Source organism: Marmota flaviventris, chromosome 1 (genome assembly GCF_047511675.1).
Source record: "Marmota flaviventris isolate mMarFla1 chromosome 1, mMarFla1.hap1, whole genome shotgun sequence".
Lineage (NCBI taxonomy): Eukaryota > Metazoa > Chordata > Mammalia > Rodentia > Sciuridae > Marmota > Marmota flaviventris.
In genome coordinates this window covers 217,791,658-217,806,208 of record NC_092498.1, presented here as the reverse complement: position 1 = coordinate 217,806,208, position 14,551 = coordinate 217,791,658, and the positions used below count along the sequence as shown (strand labels likewise).

Genomic DNA, 14,551 nt, shown 5'->3' with positions numbered 1-14,551 from the left:
GGGGCGGGAGTGGAGGCTCAGCGGGGCAGCGCTCGCCTGGCACGTGTGGGTGCCCCCTCACACGACATAAAATAGATAAAGGTGCGTGTCCCCCAGGACTGAGAGCAGACCAGACCAAGGGCTGGGGACGGCTCAGGGGCAGAGCAGCTGCCCAGCATGGGCCCCGGGCTCCATCGCAGCTGCGCAGAGATGACAGACAGAGAAGTAGGTAAGGGACGTGGCCCAAGGCCTTCGCGGGGCAGAGGAACACGCGGACACGCTCGTCCTGCGGGCGCGTTTATTAAGGCCACGGCGGAGCTGCCTCAGCCCCTCCTGGTCCACAACAGGCGGGGCCCCGGAGCCAGCTCTCAGACCAAGTCCAAGGCCACTTAGGAGGCCTGGGACGGGGCTTTGGTGGAGGAAAGGACCTGTGACAGCTAAGGTAACGATCGATTCTTACTGAAGGAAAAAGAGATTTTTTGGAAATTTCTAGAAAATTTTTTTGGCTGGAAACATCCCTGTGGCGTGAGGCCTGAGCAGGCTTCAGTGGCCAGGGGCCGGCTCCTCGCTGCTGGGCCCCTCGGGCGGGGGGGCAGCGCCAGCCTCGCTTCCTCCCGGGCCGCCCTCCGGGGCCTTCTCCGTGATCCCGGGGGCGAAGGGCCCCACCAGCCACGTGACGGGGGTGCTCCGGGCCACGAACTCCACGGTGCGGTCCAGGGCCTCTCGGGCCTTCGCCACCTGCTCACGGCTCTGCATCAGGATGCTGCCGGACAGGTCCTGGAAGGAGTGGATGCTGGCAAAGGTGGACTGGAGGTCCTCCACCTGGCAGCGGGCCTGCTGCACCTGGTCCTTCACCTGGGAGGGCAGCCCCTGGATGCTGGACGCCAGGGAGGCACAGGTGGTCTGCAACTGCTGGGTGATGCCCCGGAACATGGTGAGCGCCTGCAACTCCACCTGCTGCGGGGACAGCGAGGACCATCAGGAACGTTCGCTGGCTGGGTACGGTGGCACACACCTGATCCCAGAAACTGGGGAGGCTGGGACAGGAGGATCATAGGGTGGAGGCCAGCCTCAGCAAGACCCTATCTCAAAACAAAACATTAAAAATGGGGGGAGGGCTGGAGACGTGGCTCAGTGGTTAAGCAGACCTGGGCTGGACTCTTGGTACCAATAAATAAATAAGTGAATAAAAAGGGCTGAGCGTGCAGAGTGCAGGATCACGGCTGGACCCGCCCCAGTGCCAACACAGCACTGATGCTCTGGGAAGGTGGGTGGCGCTGGGAGCAGAGGACAAGGGCGCTGAGCGGCCGGGCTCATGGGGGCTGCCGGCGAACCCCAGCCCTGGTCAGCGGCAGTGCTGCATTTCCTGGGGCCACAGCCAGCCTCGCGGGGGCACCCCACCCACAAGAGGTGGGGGCAGGGCCAGAGGGGACCTCCTGCTGCAGCACGTGCCTGCCACGCGCCAGGCCCTGGTCCACCCCAGCCCAAAATAAAAACAGAAAAGAAAAAGGTGACCCAGGAGTCGCCCCAGGACGGGCAGCTCGTCTGCGCACGCTCGGATGGTACCCGTGGGCTCCACGGCTGCGCTTCCGGCCACCCGCAGGACAGAACAGTGTCCCAATAGATTCCCTGTGCGTGGACAGGCTGTTTACTCTTGTTATCTCCCCCAAATGACACGGTGGTGGCAATCCCTTGTCCAGCACTGACACTGGCGGGTCTACCATGAGCCACCCAAAGCCGCCGTGAGCGTGAGGTGGGGGGTGTCTTCTACCAAACACCGCGCCATCCCAGAAGTGCCTAGAACACCTGCAGCTCTGGGTCAGGACCAGGACCAGCCCCAGGAGACTGAGGGACGACCTGAGTGACCAGGGGAAGTGCCAGTGGGCATCCACACAAGGACACAGCCCGCAGCCCACCTCACACCAGCTGCAGGAGTGGTGGGCACACTTGGCCCCCGCACACCTGGAGTGTCCTCAGCCATGAGCAGGAGCCAGGTGACAGCTCAGTGTGGGGGACGCGAGGACCTGGTGCTCAGCGAGAGCCAGGCCAGCAGGCCACAGGGTGGGACTTGTGACTCCACTGGTCGGAGAGTTCAGAGTCAGGATGTGGGCTCAGGGGTACAGGGCTGGGCAGGATGGTCACTGCTCATGCGGACAGGGCTACCTTATGGGGTGATGGAATGTGTAAGAGCAGACAGTGACGGTGGCTGCGGGCTGGGTCACCCGCTAGACATGCTGTGCGCTCTAGACGCACATTCAGTGCGCGTCTGTCTCAGGCTGCTCCTTACAGACACCAGGCAGAGTCCTGGGAGGGCCTCTGGGCAGGAGCCACCAGGAGAGTCAATCGGGTCACTGAGAACCCATCCAGCAGGGGATAAGAGTGGCCAGGGGGACTGTGCCTGTGGCCTCGGCAGCTAGGGCTCTGGACTTGGATCTGGGGACGGTGTGACCTGGGGACCGTGTGACCTGGGAGACGAGACCTGCTTTGCTCGTCTGAGAAACCGTTTTCTAGTTGCCGCGTCTGGCACTGGGGCACGGGGACAGTCCTAGGCGGTCCAGGTCTGCACAACGAGTGCTCTGATCACAAAGCGCGTGACATCTCAATGTGTTCAGTCTCCTCTTTGGTATCTAAGGACGTCCACCACGTCTCTCCGTCAGGGGGCCACACGCTGCCCTTTAGTCTGTTCGCATGAGGCGCGACCACGGCCTCTAATTCCAGTACATTCTACCTCTCCAAAAGGAAGGCCGTCCCCACGACAGCCCTGTCCCTGCCGGGGTCCTGCCTCTGCACTCTCCTGTCACTGCAGTCACTCTGTGTGGCCTTGTGTATCTCATCCTGAGCATGAGGTCCTCAGGTCCAACCACACTGCAGCGTGTCACCTGGCTCCTGCTGGTGGCCGAGGGACAGCTGACAGCGTGGATGGGGCACCTCCCATGGATCTGCCCACGGGCACGGGGCGGGCTCTGCTCCTCGGCACTGTGAGCTGGGCAGGTGTGACCACGCACGCCCGAGCTCAAGCCCGCGACCTGGTCCTACGGAAGGTCCCCCGTGCTGGACCCCAGCACCCAGGCCACCCAGGTACCTCTGGCCTGGCTGGGTCCCTCTCGGTGCCCTGTGGTCCCTGCTCCTTCTGGCTCCAGCTGAGCCACATCTGGTGCAGCCTCTCCTGGCCCTCCACGAACTTCTGGTCCACACCCTGCTTGACGGTCTCCATCTGCAGGAGAGAGCAGGTGAGGGGAGGACCCTGCCGCGCCCCCGCACAGCCCAGCATCGCGGCGTCACACAGGACAGCACGGGGGACAAGAGGGTGCCCCGGGACCCTCTGCTCCCATCTGACCTATGAGATGGTCTGGGGGGGGGGTCGGAGGCCATTTCTATGGCCACAGGGCCTCTGTGGACTTCAAAAACATCAACCCCCTTGTGTCCCGTGTGGTCAGGGGCAGCAGAGAAAGTGGCCTCACGTGCTCTGTGGTGACTCCAGCCCATCTACTCTGTCCCTTGCAGCCAGACATGGCCTTGGCCGCGGACTGGCTTTGGTGGCTGGGGCGTGACAGTATAGGAAGCACTGCGTGCAAAGCTACTCAGTCGGGAGAAGGGGCAGTATGACAGCTGGCCCCAGGTAGAGGGACCTTGAGGATATGACGCTAAAACCACTCACAAAAGGACACACCACGGGGTCCACCCCCAGGAGGTCCCTGGAATCCAGAGCCAGAAGCCGCGTGGTGACAGCTGGGCTGGGAGGGACGGGAGCTTTACTGGGGACTGAGAGCCGGGCGCCCAGGGGATGGCCAGGCTGCTGGACTGCGCGCCCTGACATGGGGATGGTGGGCTGTGCTGCAGCAGGGGTAGTGCTTGGCATGTGTTGGGCCTCCCATGATTTTGTCCCTCTGTGCTGGGGGTGGCCCTAGGACCGCCCACGTGCTGGGGAAGTGCGGCCTCGGCCTGACAGCACCTAAAGGCCAGGCCCACTGCCCGCTGCGCCCGGGACCCCAGGCTGGTGCCATGGAAAGCACCTCGGCCACCGGCTGGAGGAGGGTGCGCTGAGGCCCAGAGCCAGCCACCCGGTCAGGCTGCACTGTCCCCCCGAATTCACACGTTGAAGCCCAGAGCCCCAGAACCCAAGAAGGGGCTGGGCTTGGAGGTGGGTCTTTAAAGAGGGGGTTACGGGAGACAGACATCTGGCGGCCTGGTCGCAACAGAACCTCCTAAAAGGAGACTGGGGCAGATGCACGGAGGGGCGACGAGAGAGGACAGAGAAGATGGCCCTGCAAGCCACGGCGGGCCTGGGGAAGCGCCAGCCCCACGCAGCCAGCCCCGCCCGCCGCCCCGTCCAGGGCGCTCACCAGGCTGAGCGCCTGCGCCAGCTGCTGCAGCCCGTCCTGGGCCCGCTGCCGGGTGCTGCGCAGCTTGCCCAGGGAGTGCTCGTAGGCGCGCTGGCGCAGCCGCTCCGACAGCGAGCCCAGCCGCACGAAGTAGCTCTGCTCCTGCCGCTGCTGCTGCACCGAGGCCACGTCGAAGCCCTCCAGGGACGTGGCGATGCGCGCTGCGGGCAGAGGGGCCTTGGTGAGGCGGGGGGCAACCACCCAGTGCCACAGACCACCCAGCGCCGGCGCTGGCCAGGCCCTGGGATGCAGGCCTCGGCCGCCACTGCCCACCGGCCTCCACTGCCCCACCCGCGCAGGGGAGGAAGGGGCCCCCACGCCGGCAGGACTGAGGCCCCACGCTGGGCCCTCGGGCAGGTCTGCCCGCCTCTGGCTTCATGGACTCCCTAAAGCGCGGAGGAGTTCGCCGCAGTACACGGGTCCCCAGGACCCCGGGTATCCAATCCCCGGATGTGGGTGGCGCCTTGTGTGGCGCAGCGTCTGCACAGCCTCCCAGAGGTGCTCAGGCCGTCTCCGTGGTGCCGACAGGCCGTGTCCTTGCGGGAACAAGGACAAGAATACCTGTGCCTGTTGGGCACAGACACAAAGATGCGCTGCGGTTGGTTCAAGGCACGCACAGGAAAGGAGGGCTGCAGCCGTCCCCCACGCGGCCTCTCCAGCACAGAGCGGGCCGGGCTGCAGGAGCGCGCGCGTCATGGCGGCCGCCCCCAGGAGCCGCCAGGGCTTTGCCCCTTACATTTTAACAACCCCGATGGGCTGGCGCTCGGTGGTGGAGCCCACGCTTAGCACATGCGAGGCCCTGGGGTCGACCCTCAGCACCACATATAAATAAATAAAGGTATTATGTCTGCCTACAACTAAAAAATAAATATTAAAAAAAACAAGGCATGGGCTAGGATGTGGCTCAAGCGGTAGCGCGCTCGCCTGGCATGCCTGCGGCCCGGGTTCCATCCTCAGCACCACATACAAACAAAGATGTTGTGTCCGCCGAGAACTAAAAAATAAATATTAAAAAAACCAAGGCATGCTGTCCAACTATTCAAAAAGGGTGGGGGGCTTGGGTGCAGCTCGGGGGAACAGGGCCCCTGGGTTTGAGCCCCAGTTCTGGAAAAAGACAAAGCAATACACCCCCCCCCATATATGTGGACCTGTGTATGAAAAACTAAAAATAAGTATGAAACAGAAACAAAGGTAGCCAGCACGTGGGCCACCCTGTGTCCCTAGGGAGGGCGGCCCCACCGTGCCACCAAGGCAGGTTGCAAACACAAACTCCCCAGTCGTGGCCCGGGAGCCCCGCCAGGAGCTGTGCCCCCCGGGTGAAAGCAGCTTTGTTTCCGGGGCCTGTGGTGCCAGGGAAAGACAGTGGCCCTGGCACCAGGAAGTGCCCCGGGCTGAGGGGGAGGAGATGTGGCTCTCACTGCCACAGCTCAGGCCACCCGGAGCCATGAGATGGCATCTGAGCCCCTGAGCAGGACTCAGGAGCCCCCAGGAGAAGAGCCACCCCCTGCTGATTCAAGACCTGCCACCGGGCAGGTCCGACCTTCCTCCCTCCTGCCCAGGCCACCATGGGCATGGCCTCTGAGCCCCTGCGCTCACCCCACACAGGACCTTGGGCTGGGTGCTGCTGCGCCAGGCAGCAGCTCCCTCCTGCCTCCAGGGGTGACCGAGGCCCCTCCCCGCCAGGCCTCTGCTCTGAGCTGACCCTCTCCCCCACTGCGCCCAGCTCCTCCACACCCTGTCCCTCACATTCAGCCTGCGCTCCAGAGGTGGGGCACTGCATGTCCCCAAGTCCAAATGGGGCCTGGCTCCAGGTGCTGAGACCCTTGAATAAAATCACCCACAGAGGGTGCAGCTCGGGGTGGAGCGCCTGCCTGGCCTGCCGAAGCCCTGGCTTCCGTCCCCAGCACCACAAAGAAAAACAGATCCTAGACAACGTCCCTACTATGGCCACACCTGTAACCCCAGCAGCTCAGGAGGCTGAGGCCGGGGGATCCCAAGTCTGAGGCCAGCCTGGGCAAATTAATGAGGCCCTCAGCAGCTTAGTGAGATCCTGTCTCAAAATAAAAGAATGAAGAGGGCTGGGATGTGGCTCCTGGTGAGCCCCCTGGGCTCAGTCCCTGGTTCCAAAACCCCAAACGAACACAACCCCGCTCCGTGGCACTCTGCCCCTCCCCCAGGGGTCTCCTGCTCACTGGAGCGTCCATCCAGGGCCGGGGAGGCTCAGCCCGCCACATGCAAGGCCCTGGCTCCGTCCCCAGCACCACGACTGCACCCCAGGCTCTGGGCACCCAGCAGTGTATACAGCAGTGGTCAGAATTGTGCCCGCCCAGAGGGCACGGTCTGGGTCAAAGTTGAAGAGGAAAGATAGGGCAGGGTCGGGCAGGCACGCCGGAGGTGGACTTCAGCTGGGGCCAGAGGGACGCAGGGAGCGGCCTGTCAGGGCAACGGAAGCAGAGGGAACAGGCCTGGAGCCAGGCGGGGAGCGCGTGTGGCTGCAGCAGATGGAGCAGGGGGCAGGGAGGGGATGGGACATGTCATGCAGGTGCCACAGGGAGGACTTGAGCTTTGACCCTAAGGGAAGTGGGAGCCACAGAGGGCTGTGGGCAGGGGGAGGGCCTGACTCAGGTGCTCACGCTGCCCTCTGGTGGCTGCTGCAGGGAAGGCAGAGGTGAGCCCAGGTGGCAGCAGGTGACAGACTCCAGGAGACCGAGAGGCAGTGCTGAGGAGGGTCCCGGGCCCCGGCCACACTCACCCAGCTCCTCATCCGTCATGGGCAGGTGGTTGTCCATCCACTCTTCCGACCTGCAGAGCACCGTGTCCACCCCGCTCATCACCATCTGTCCCACGCGGGAGCCCATGACCGAGTGGACACCACTGGTCACCATGGACTTGGTCATGTCCACACCACTCTGCACAGCCCCACGGGTCACGTCCACTGCCCCCGACACTCGGGTGGCCACAGCATCCTTGGCGCTGGACACGGTGTCGGACACCATTTCCCGGGCCCCAGACACCCTGGACGACACGAGTTCCTTGGTGTCCGCCAGGACCTAGGAGACAGGCCAACGTCAGCGTCCCTCCGCCCACACGGCGGTCAAGCGTCTCCACTCCCCGGAGGGCGGGGGCAGGGCACCCAGGGCTCGGAACCCTGTGCTAAGACCCAGCGCCCACAGGAGCCAGGCCACCCAGCGAACCGGGTAGCACAAGGTGCAGGTGGCCCCTCCTGCAGGAGCGGAGGCCAGGAGTGGCCAGGCTGCCTGTGCCAAGGGCAGAACTTGGCTGGACCCTGGCAGGGCTCGACGGGTTCAAGGGACAGTAAGGTCAGCCACTCTCCACGGAGGGCTCAGATGGTGCTGCAGGGCCAGGGGGTGGCTCTGTCCCCGGGGCAGAGAAAGCCGCTGTGGGTGAGTGGTGGCTGTGGCCACGTGCCAATAAAACTTTATTGTCCACAGCAGGCCAAGGGCCAGGTCCCACCCAGGGCTCACCTCTGACGAGACATGGGGCCGGGGGGGACTGCTCCTCAGGGCCTGTTATCACCCTGGGGTGCTGGGCGGAACCCAGGGCTGCCACCTGCTAGACACGCGCTCCACCACGGAGCTGCACCCGGCCCCGTGCCCGCCTCCGGTCACTGCCCCTCACCTGGCCTCCTGGACTCCGAGTCAGGCATTTAGCAGGGAGGGCTGATGGAGAGGTCCAGCCTCGGCACCGTGCTAACTGAACGCACAGTTCTCAGGGGAGTTCTGTGCCCAGTTCACATCCCAGCACTGGCCACACGCCTGCCCCAGGGACCTTGGGAAAGTGACCGCTCCCCAGAGGAAAATCCATCTCAGGGGGCCCGCAGCAGGGAGAGGGCCGTCCTCTGGGAGCGGGAGCAGCTGCTCTGTTGAGTGACCTTGGAGAACTTGACCCTGTGCTCATCCCTTCTATAAACAGAAGGAGCACTGGCCCTGAGGAATGGCCAGAGGAATGCTGCTATCAGTGGGAGGGACAGTGCCAGCATCCGCCTGGGACAGGCCCCCAGGCCTGCCACGGTGCTGGGCCTCGGCAGCTCCCATGCTCCGCAAGCCAGGCCTGGCAAGGGCATAGGGTCTGTATACAGCAGGTGCTCAGCAGGCAGCAGACGGATACACTGCATGTATCCACAGGTAGTCACAGTGGAGGGTAGCAGGAAGCTGGGTGGAGGGCTGGCCCCAGGGAGGACGCAGGCCAGGCACGCCAAGGTTGCAAGGGACAGGGACGAGGGGCAGCACCAGGTTTCACACTATACAAAGTGTTTGGGGTTTTTTGGCACCAGGTTGAATCCAGGGGCGCTGAACCACTGAGCCACGACCCCAGGGCCTCACTGAGTTGCTTAGCACCTCGCCCTTGCTGAGGCTGGCCTTGAACTCACGATCCTCCTGCCTCAGCCTCCTGAACTGCTGGGATTATGAATGTGACTGTACCCAAATGTTCACATGTGCCTAAGAGCCAAGACACCCAGGGGCTGTCCACAGAAGGATGGTGTCTGGCCATGGCAGGATGTTCCTTAGCCACGAAGGACACGCTGACCCCTGCTGCAGGTGCATGAATCTAGGGACCTGGTGCTCAGTGAGAGCCAGACACACAGGCTACAGCATGTGACCCAGTGACAGGGGAGTCCAGGAAGGGGAGCCCAGAGACGGACGTGGCCCCACAGGTGCAGGGCAGGGTGTTTGGTGGGAAAGTGAGCGAGTGACTTCTAAGGGACATGGGGTCTATAGGGGGACAAAAGTGTTCTGAAGTCAAGGGTGGCGGCTGCACACAGGCGTCTGACGATACGGCGCTATGTCCAGTGGGGGGTCCAGTGGCCTCATCTAGTTGCATCTCAGAAAAGCTGCTGAGCATGAAAAGTCCACACTGCCTCTGATTGAACCGGGCCACCTTGGGGCCACCAGTAGCCACACGTCACTGAACAGGCAGTTAAAGTCAGGAATTCGGGCTGGGGCGGTGGCTCCGTGGCAGAGCGCTTGCCCGGCATGTGTGAGGCCCTGGCTCGAGCCTCAGTTCCACATATGATCAAATTAGACACAGGCATTGTGTCCGCCTGCAAGTAAACCTGTGACTTAAGAATCAGGAAAGTCACATTCGAAGGGCTCAATGGGCGGGCGGCTGGCGGTTTCCGCGATGGACGGCAGCGGCAGAATGGACGCACCAAGTCTGCTGGCCGCTGGTGACGGGGGAGGACCTCCTCTAAGTGGAAGAGAAGGCCTCTGGGGATCTGAGGCTTGAAAATGTGCCCAGGGGAGCTGGGCACAGCGGCCACACCTGTCATCCCAGCAGCTTAGGAGGCTGAGGCAGCAGGATCGCGAGTTGAAGGCCAGCCTCAGCAACTTAGCGAGGCCCTAAGAAACTTAGTGAGAACCTCAGCGGAACGCCCCAGGTTCAGTCCTGGTACCCCTTACCACGCAAAAGAAAGAAGACGTGCAAAGATCCCGGGGTAGGACGCGGCCGGGCGTGTTCCTTCTCTCTGCCTCCCCCATCAAGCTCCCCTTCCCGAGGCCAAGTGCTCCGTTTCCATCACTACGTCCCCCAATCTCAACTGTGCCCTGTACCCCCAGGTGTGACAGTCCCGAAGAAGGACAGAGGCCCACGTGGCTGGGGCAAAGCCAGTGACCTGGGTGGCTTTTGCTCTGGGCAAAGTGGGGGCCGTGGGGTCTTGACTCCCGTCTCTGCTAGTGAGGCTGGACCCTGAGGCAGGCCCAGGGCCGCCGCCGCACACGCAGCCTCACCTTCTCCGTGGGCTGCTGCAGGACGGGCAGACTGTCCTCCAGCCTGTCCAGGCCCCTGTGTGCGTACTCGCTGGCTGATGCAACTGGAGAAGGACAAAACAGAGTCGGACTGTCACTGCTGCTGGGGGCCTGGCGTTTGGGGGGACGGGAGCCAGAGTGGACAGGAGTGGACATTCTGGGGTGTCACTCACTCTGGGGCTCCAGCTTGGACAGGATGGGCTGGGCCCCGCTGACCGCGGCCGCAGTGAGGGTCTTGATGCCTTTCTCTGCCGCGTCACAGACGGTCTTCACGTGGGGGTGGCTCTCCTTGGTGGAGGCGTAGGCGGCCGACACCAAGTCACAGGTGGAGCTGATGAGGGGCATGCTGGCCACCCGGCCCACCACGCTGGGCTGTGGGGTGAGGGGCCGCTCAGGGCTTGGCGGAGGGAGGCGGGGACAGAACCCAGGACTAGAAGCTGGCCCCGCCCTCCTGCACCCAGCACCCCACAGCCAGGAGCTTCGGCCAGCTCCTCCTGTGGATTCCTTTAGCAGACTGCGCCCCCAGCCACGCCCAGGAAGTGACAAGGCAGGAGACCCACTGTCCCTGTCCTGGAGTGGATGCCAACCAGGGTGTTCACCCCTGGCGGCCCACCCCTCTCCGTCCCTGAACTTGCTCCTGGGGTGGCTGAAGGCTGAGCACTAAGACGGTGCGGCCTTCGTGGGCCACCCTAGCTGACTTTACTTGTGGTACAGAGATTGAACGCAGGGCGCCCGCGCGACGTCCCCCACCATTTTGGGTTTTTATTTTGAGACCCAGGCTGGTCCTGCCAGAGCCCCCCAAGAGCTGGGACTACAGACGTGGGCCACTGGGCCCGGCTATTCGTCATGTCAAGTGCCCAGTCCAGGGACATTAAGCATGGTTACTGTGTGTGTAGCTGTCCCCTCTGTCCACCTCCAGGACCTTCTGTCTCCCCAAGTGGAGGGTCTGCCCACTCAAGCGGCCTCCCCACTCCCAGCCTGCGCCCCACCACGCAGCTTCCTAATTCTGGATCTGAGAGTCTGGGGAGCCCGTGGGTGGGTCCTGCAGCATGTCCTCCGCGTCTGGTGCATGTCCCTGCACCACGTCCTCAGGCCGGTCGAGCAGCATGTGCAGAGCCCCAGGCCCTGAGAGCCACGTGGCCTGGCTTCATGGAGTCTCCTTGGCACACCACCGTGCCGCCCCACCCCGTGGCGCTACGCTGCGCTGCTCTGGCTACAAGAGCAGGGGACTGTGGGGACAATCGCACAACTCACAGAGGGCAGCTGACCTGGGACCAAGCCAAAGGCACAGTAAACAGCCACTAAGGGGGTGGGCAGGCGACACCGCAGGGGCTTCCTGGGAAGGGGACCTTTAGGCTAGGGCCTGAGCAAGGAGGATGTTCAGGGAAGAATGTCCCACAGCTGCACTCCAGCAGGGCGGCCACTTGCCACCTGCCTTCTGGAACAATCAGGGCCCGGGGACAGTGCTTGCCGGCATCTGCGGGGGGACCCCATCCTAGCAGGAGTGGCGGGCAGATCAGGGATCCACTTTCAAGGGAACCCTCCAGGAGGGGGCAGTTTGGCTGGGGGAGGGGCAGAGAGCCTCAAATGGTACCCCCGGGGTCCCCCCCGAGTCCCAGGTTCCCTACAGTCCAGGACCCCGGGATAGCCCAGGACCCAGAGAGGCAGCACTGACCTCAGGAGCCCGCCCTCCGGGCCCTGCTCACCTGGTGTTCTGGTCCTTCTGCAGGCACCTGGGTGTCAGAGTCCGCCTCTGTCCCCGAGCCGTGGGTAGACATGCTGTCTGCAGCAGGCACTGTGATCAGAGTGGACGGTCAGGGACAAGCCCCAGCCCCCGCCTGCACCCAGTCCTCATCACTCAGAGCAGGAGGTGGCCTGTGGGCCTCGGTCATCAGCAGCACTGTCAGCAGCCAGCAGGTCCAAGGTGCCCACCTGACCCTGAATTCCTTTTTTTTTTTGCTGGGGTGAACCCAGGGCCTCCACATGGGGTGAGTGCTGACCACTGAGCCGCACCCCTGACATTTCTGGCAGCTCCCAGGGCCACCTTGAAAAGCAGCCTCTTTGAGGATTGCTCATGTCACCTGTTGTCCAGGGAGGTGGGTCTGGTCCAGAGCCTGTGGTGGGGGCAAACTGCCCGCAGCTGCCAGTCTCAACAGCCTTCTCCCCTGAACCCAGAAAGCTCACTTGAGGGACAGTCCCGCACCTGCTCTGCCACTTGGCCAGAGTGTGTGTGCCTGGGCACACACTCCATGCAGAGGCTCACAGGTATTGTTAAGGGACAATAGGTTTTGAATAGTGCAAAATGCCGGGCTTGCTTCCCACAGAAGCTCAGAGACAGGAAAATTAACAGTGGCTACCTTTCAGGGAAGAGGGAGGATCGGGTGGCTGGGCCGGGTGGGAGGTGCCTTCTGATTTTTGAGCCAGACAAACAGTAGCACCTCCATTTAAGGGCTGGGGGTGCAGTCCACGGTAGACACTTCGTCCATGCTCAGAGCCCTGGGCTCCATCCCCGGCACCCCCCCCAAAAAAAAACAACAAACAGATAAGCTTTTTAAAACTGAAAGGCCATTCCTGGCCCTACTGCAGATCAATCAGGTCGGGCAGGAGAGGACAGGGTCCCCAGGTGGGTCCAAGCACCCTGCACAGGTGGCACTTGAGCCATAGGTGTGCTTGGTTTTTATGGCCCAGAACCAACCAGATGGCCTCCCTGGGGCTGGCTCTCAGAGGGCCAGCAAGTAACACCCCGTGGACACGGGAGGGGTGGGGGGTGTCACGACCTGAATCCCCTGTTCTCCCTCCAAGTCCTGCTGAGGCCTGGGCTGCTTCCTGGCCCCTCTTCCTTCCAGCCCTCCGGGAACTAGTTCGGGCAAGGGTGGCCACCACCGTCTTTGGGGGTCAGTGTCCTGCCCGCCCGGGAGAGAGAGCTGGCTAGAGCCGTTGCAACCCCTCAACTCCAAACCCCACTTCCTCATCTTGGAAACTGCCTGAGGTCCACGGCAGAGGAGCTCCTGACCCAGACACAGGGCCGCCGCCTGGGCAGGCTCAGGAGTGGACTAAATTCCAAAGGACCGCGGCCCCAGCCCAGGGCGGACAAGGCCTGCAGCACCCCGGGACCGCCGCCCCCTCCGGGGGAACCGGCCCTCGACCCGCCCCGCGAGCGACGGCCAGGGGGGGCCGGGGCGCCGCAGCGGGCAGCACCCTTTGCAAGGCAGGGGCCTCGCGAGGCCGGGGATGGCCTCCCGGTGCCCGGGCGTCCTGAAGACCCGGGGAGGAGGGCGGCGCCCCGGTGCCCGCGCCCCGGGCGACTCCGAGAGGGGCCCGCACTCCGCGTGGCAAAGTCCGTCCTTCGGAGTCTGAGGGACGGGGGCGGGCGCGGCCTGGCCCCGGGAGCTCTTTCGCCCTCGGGGGTCCGGCGGGGAGAAGCGCGCCCCTGCCCCGGGCGCCCCCGGCCCGCGGCCCCCGCTCGGCCCGGCAGCTGCTCACCTCGTCCGCGGGGCGTCGGCGCGGCGGCCAGCACTCGGCTGGACGGCGGGCGGGGCGCGGGTCCACCCACCCGGGGGCGGGCCCCGGGGCCGCGAGGGCCAATCAGGGCGAGGCAGCCCGCCCCGCCCCTGTCCCCGGCCCGCCCCCGCGGGGCTCGGCGGCGGCGGCCACTCGTGAGGTCCCCCAGGACCCCGCCCTGCTCCTGGAGCGGGGTGGCGCGCTGGTGCCACGCCGGACCCCGAAAAGGGGCACCAACCCTCGCCTGGGTCTCGACGAACTCAGCCCAGGCAGGTGAGTGCGACCCACGGCACCCGCTGGGGTCCCGGGTCCCCAGTTTCCCCGGAGGTCCCCAGCGATGGTTTTGTGAGGTCCTCAGCTGGTTGGTGGCCACGCCCTCCTCCCTGGGCGCCAGGGTGATGGCCGAGCGCTGGCAGCGCGGCCGCTGAGCGACTTGAACTTCCGCGGTGAAGAGGCGCGGAGTTTGCTGCCTGCTCAGCCCCAATGGAGCCTCCCAGTTCTCCCAACGCTGTGTCCTCCCTTCGTTATTCCCGTTTTACAGATGAGATAAGGGAGGACCAGAGGCTGTCAGCCGGGGGCAGTGCAGGTCCAGGCCCCAGCCTCTCTGGCTCCTGGATCAACCACTTCCTGAAGCTGTGTCACTTGGATTCCCCCTCCCCCAGCTATTCCCTATCCTCACAGCTAGGCCCCCGGGTGCTCCCCTGAGGCTGGAGCATCTCCCGCCCCCCGCCAGCTTCAGCAACTTCACCAGACACTCCACAACTTAGTGACATCCTGTCACAAAATGAAAATTTTAAAAAAGATCTGGGGACGTAGCTCAGTGGCAAAGCACCTTCACTGGGTCCAGTGCCCTTTACACTGAACCAAGCCTGTGAACCAGGGCCCCAGGGCCGGGTGGGAGGTAAACACCCCTGCTGAGGGGAA

At 64.0% G+C, this 14,551-nt stretch overlaps 1 protein-coding gene across 3 annotated transcripts; it reads right to left on the bottom strand.

Moving 5' to 3' along the window:
- Positions 1-263: 263 nt before the first annotated feature.
- On the bottom strand, positions 264-13,661 carry Plin3 (perilipin 3). 3 transcript variants are annotated; one of them, XM_027952476.2, is made up of 9 exons: positions 12,484-12,698; positions 12,208-12,291; positions 11,833-11,921; positions 10,300-10,498; positions 10,109-10,191; positions 7,114-7,411; positions 4,323-4,522; positions 3,062-3,193; positions 264-936 (listed from the first exon to the last, which is right to left on the bottom strand). In XM_027952476.2, the coding sequence occupies exons 3-9, from the start codon at positions 11,902-11,904 to the stop codon at positions 523-525; spliced, it is 1,398 nt and encodes a 465-aa protein (XP_027808277.2). In that variant the 5' UTR covers positions 11,905-11,921; positions 12,208-12,291; positions 12,484-12,698; the 3' UTR covers positions 264-522. The 3 variants fall into 3 exon arrangements, with proteins under 3 accessions (XP_027808277.2, XP_027808275.2, XP_027808276.2); XM_027952474.2 differs by lacking the exons at positions 12,208-12,291; positions 12,484-12,698 and adding an exon at positions 13,610-13,661; XM_027952475.2 differs by lacking the exon at positions 12,208-12,291 and having other exon boundaries at positions 12,484-13,201.
- Between the last annotated feature and the right edge of the window lie 890 nt (positions 13,662-14,551).

Bases quoted from the DNA above. Each gene is read 5' to 3' on its own strand.
- Plin3 (XM_027952474.2), bottom strand. From the start codon at position 11,904: ATGTCTACCCACGGCTCGGGGACAGAGGCGGACTCTGACACCCAGGTG. The intron at 7,412-10,108 runs GTGAGGCTGCGT...CCTGTCTCCTAG, and splicing joins TGCAGCAGCCCACGGAGAAG to GTCCTGGCGGACACCAAGGA. The intron at 937-3,061 runs GTACCTGGGTGG...CTGTCCCCGCAG, and splicing joins GGGACCCAGCCAGGCCAGAG to CAGGTGGAGTTGCAGGCGCT.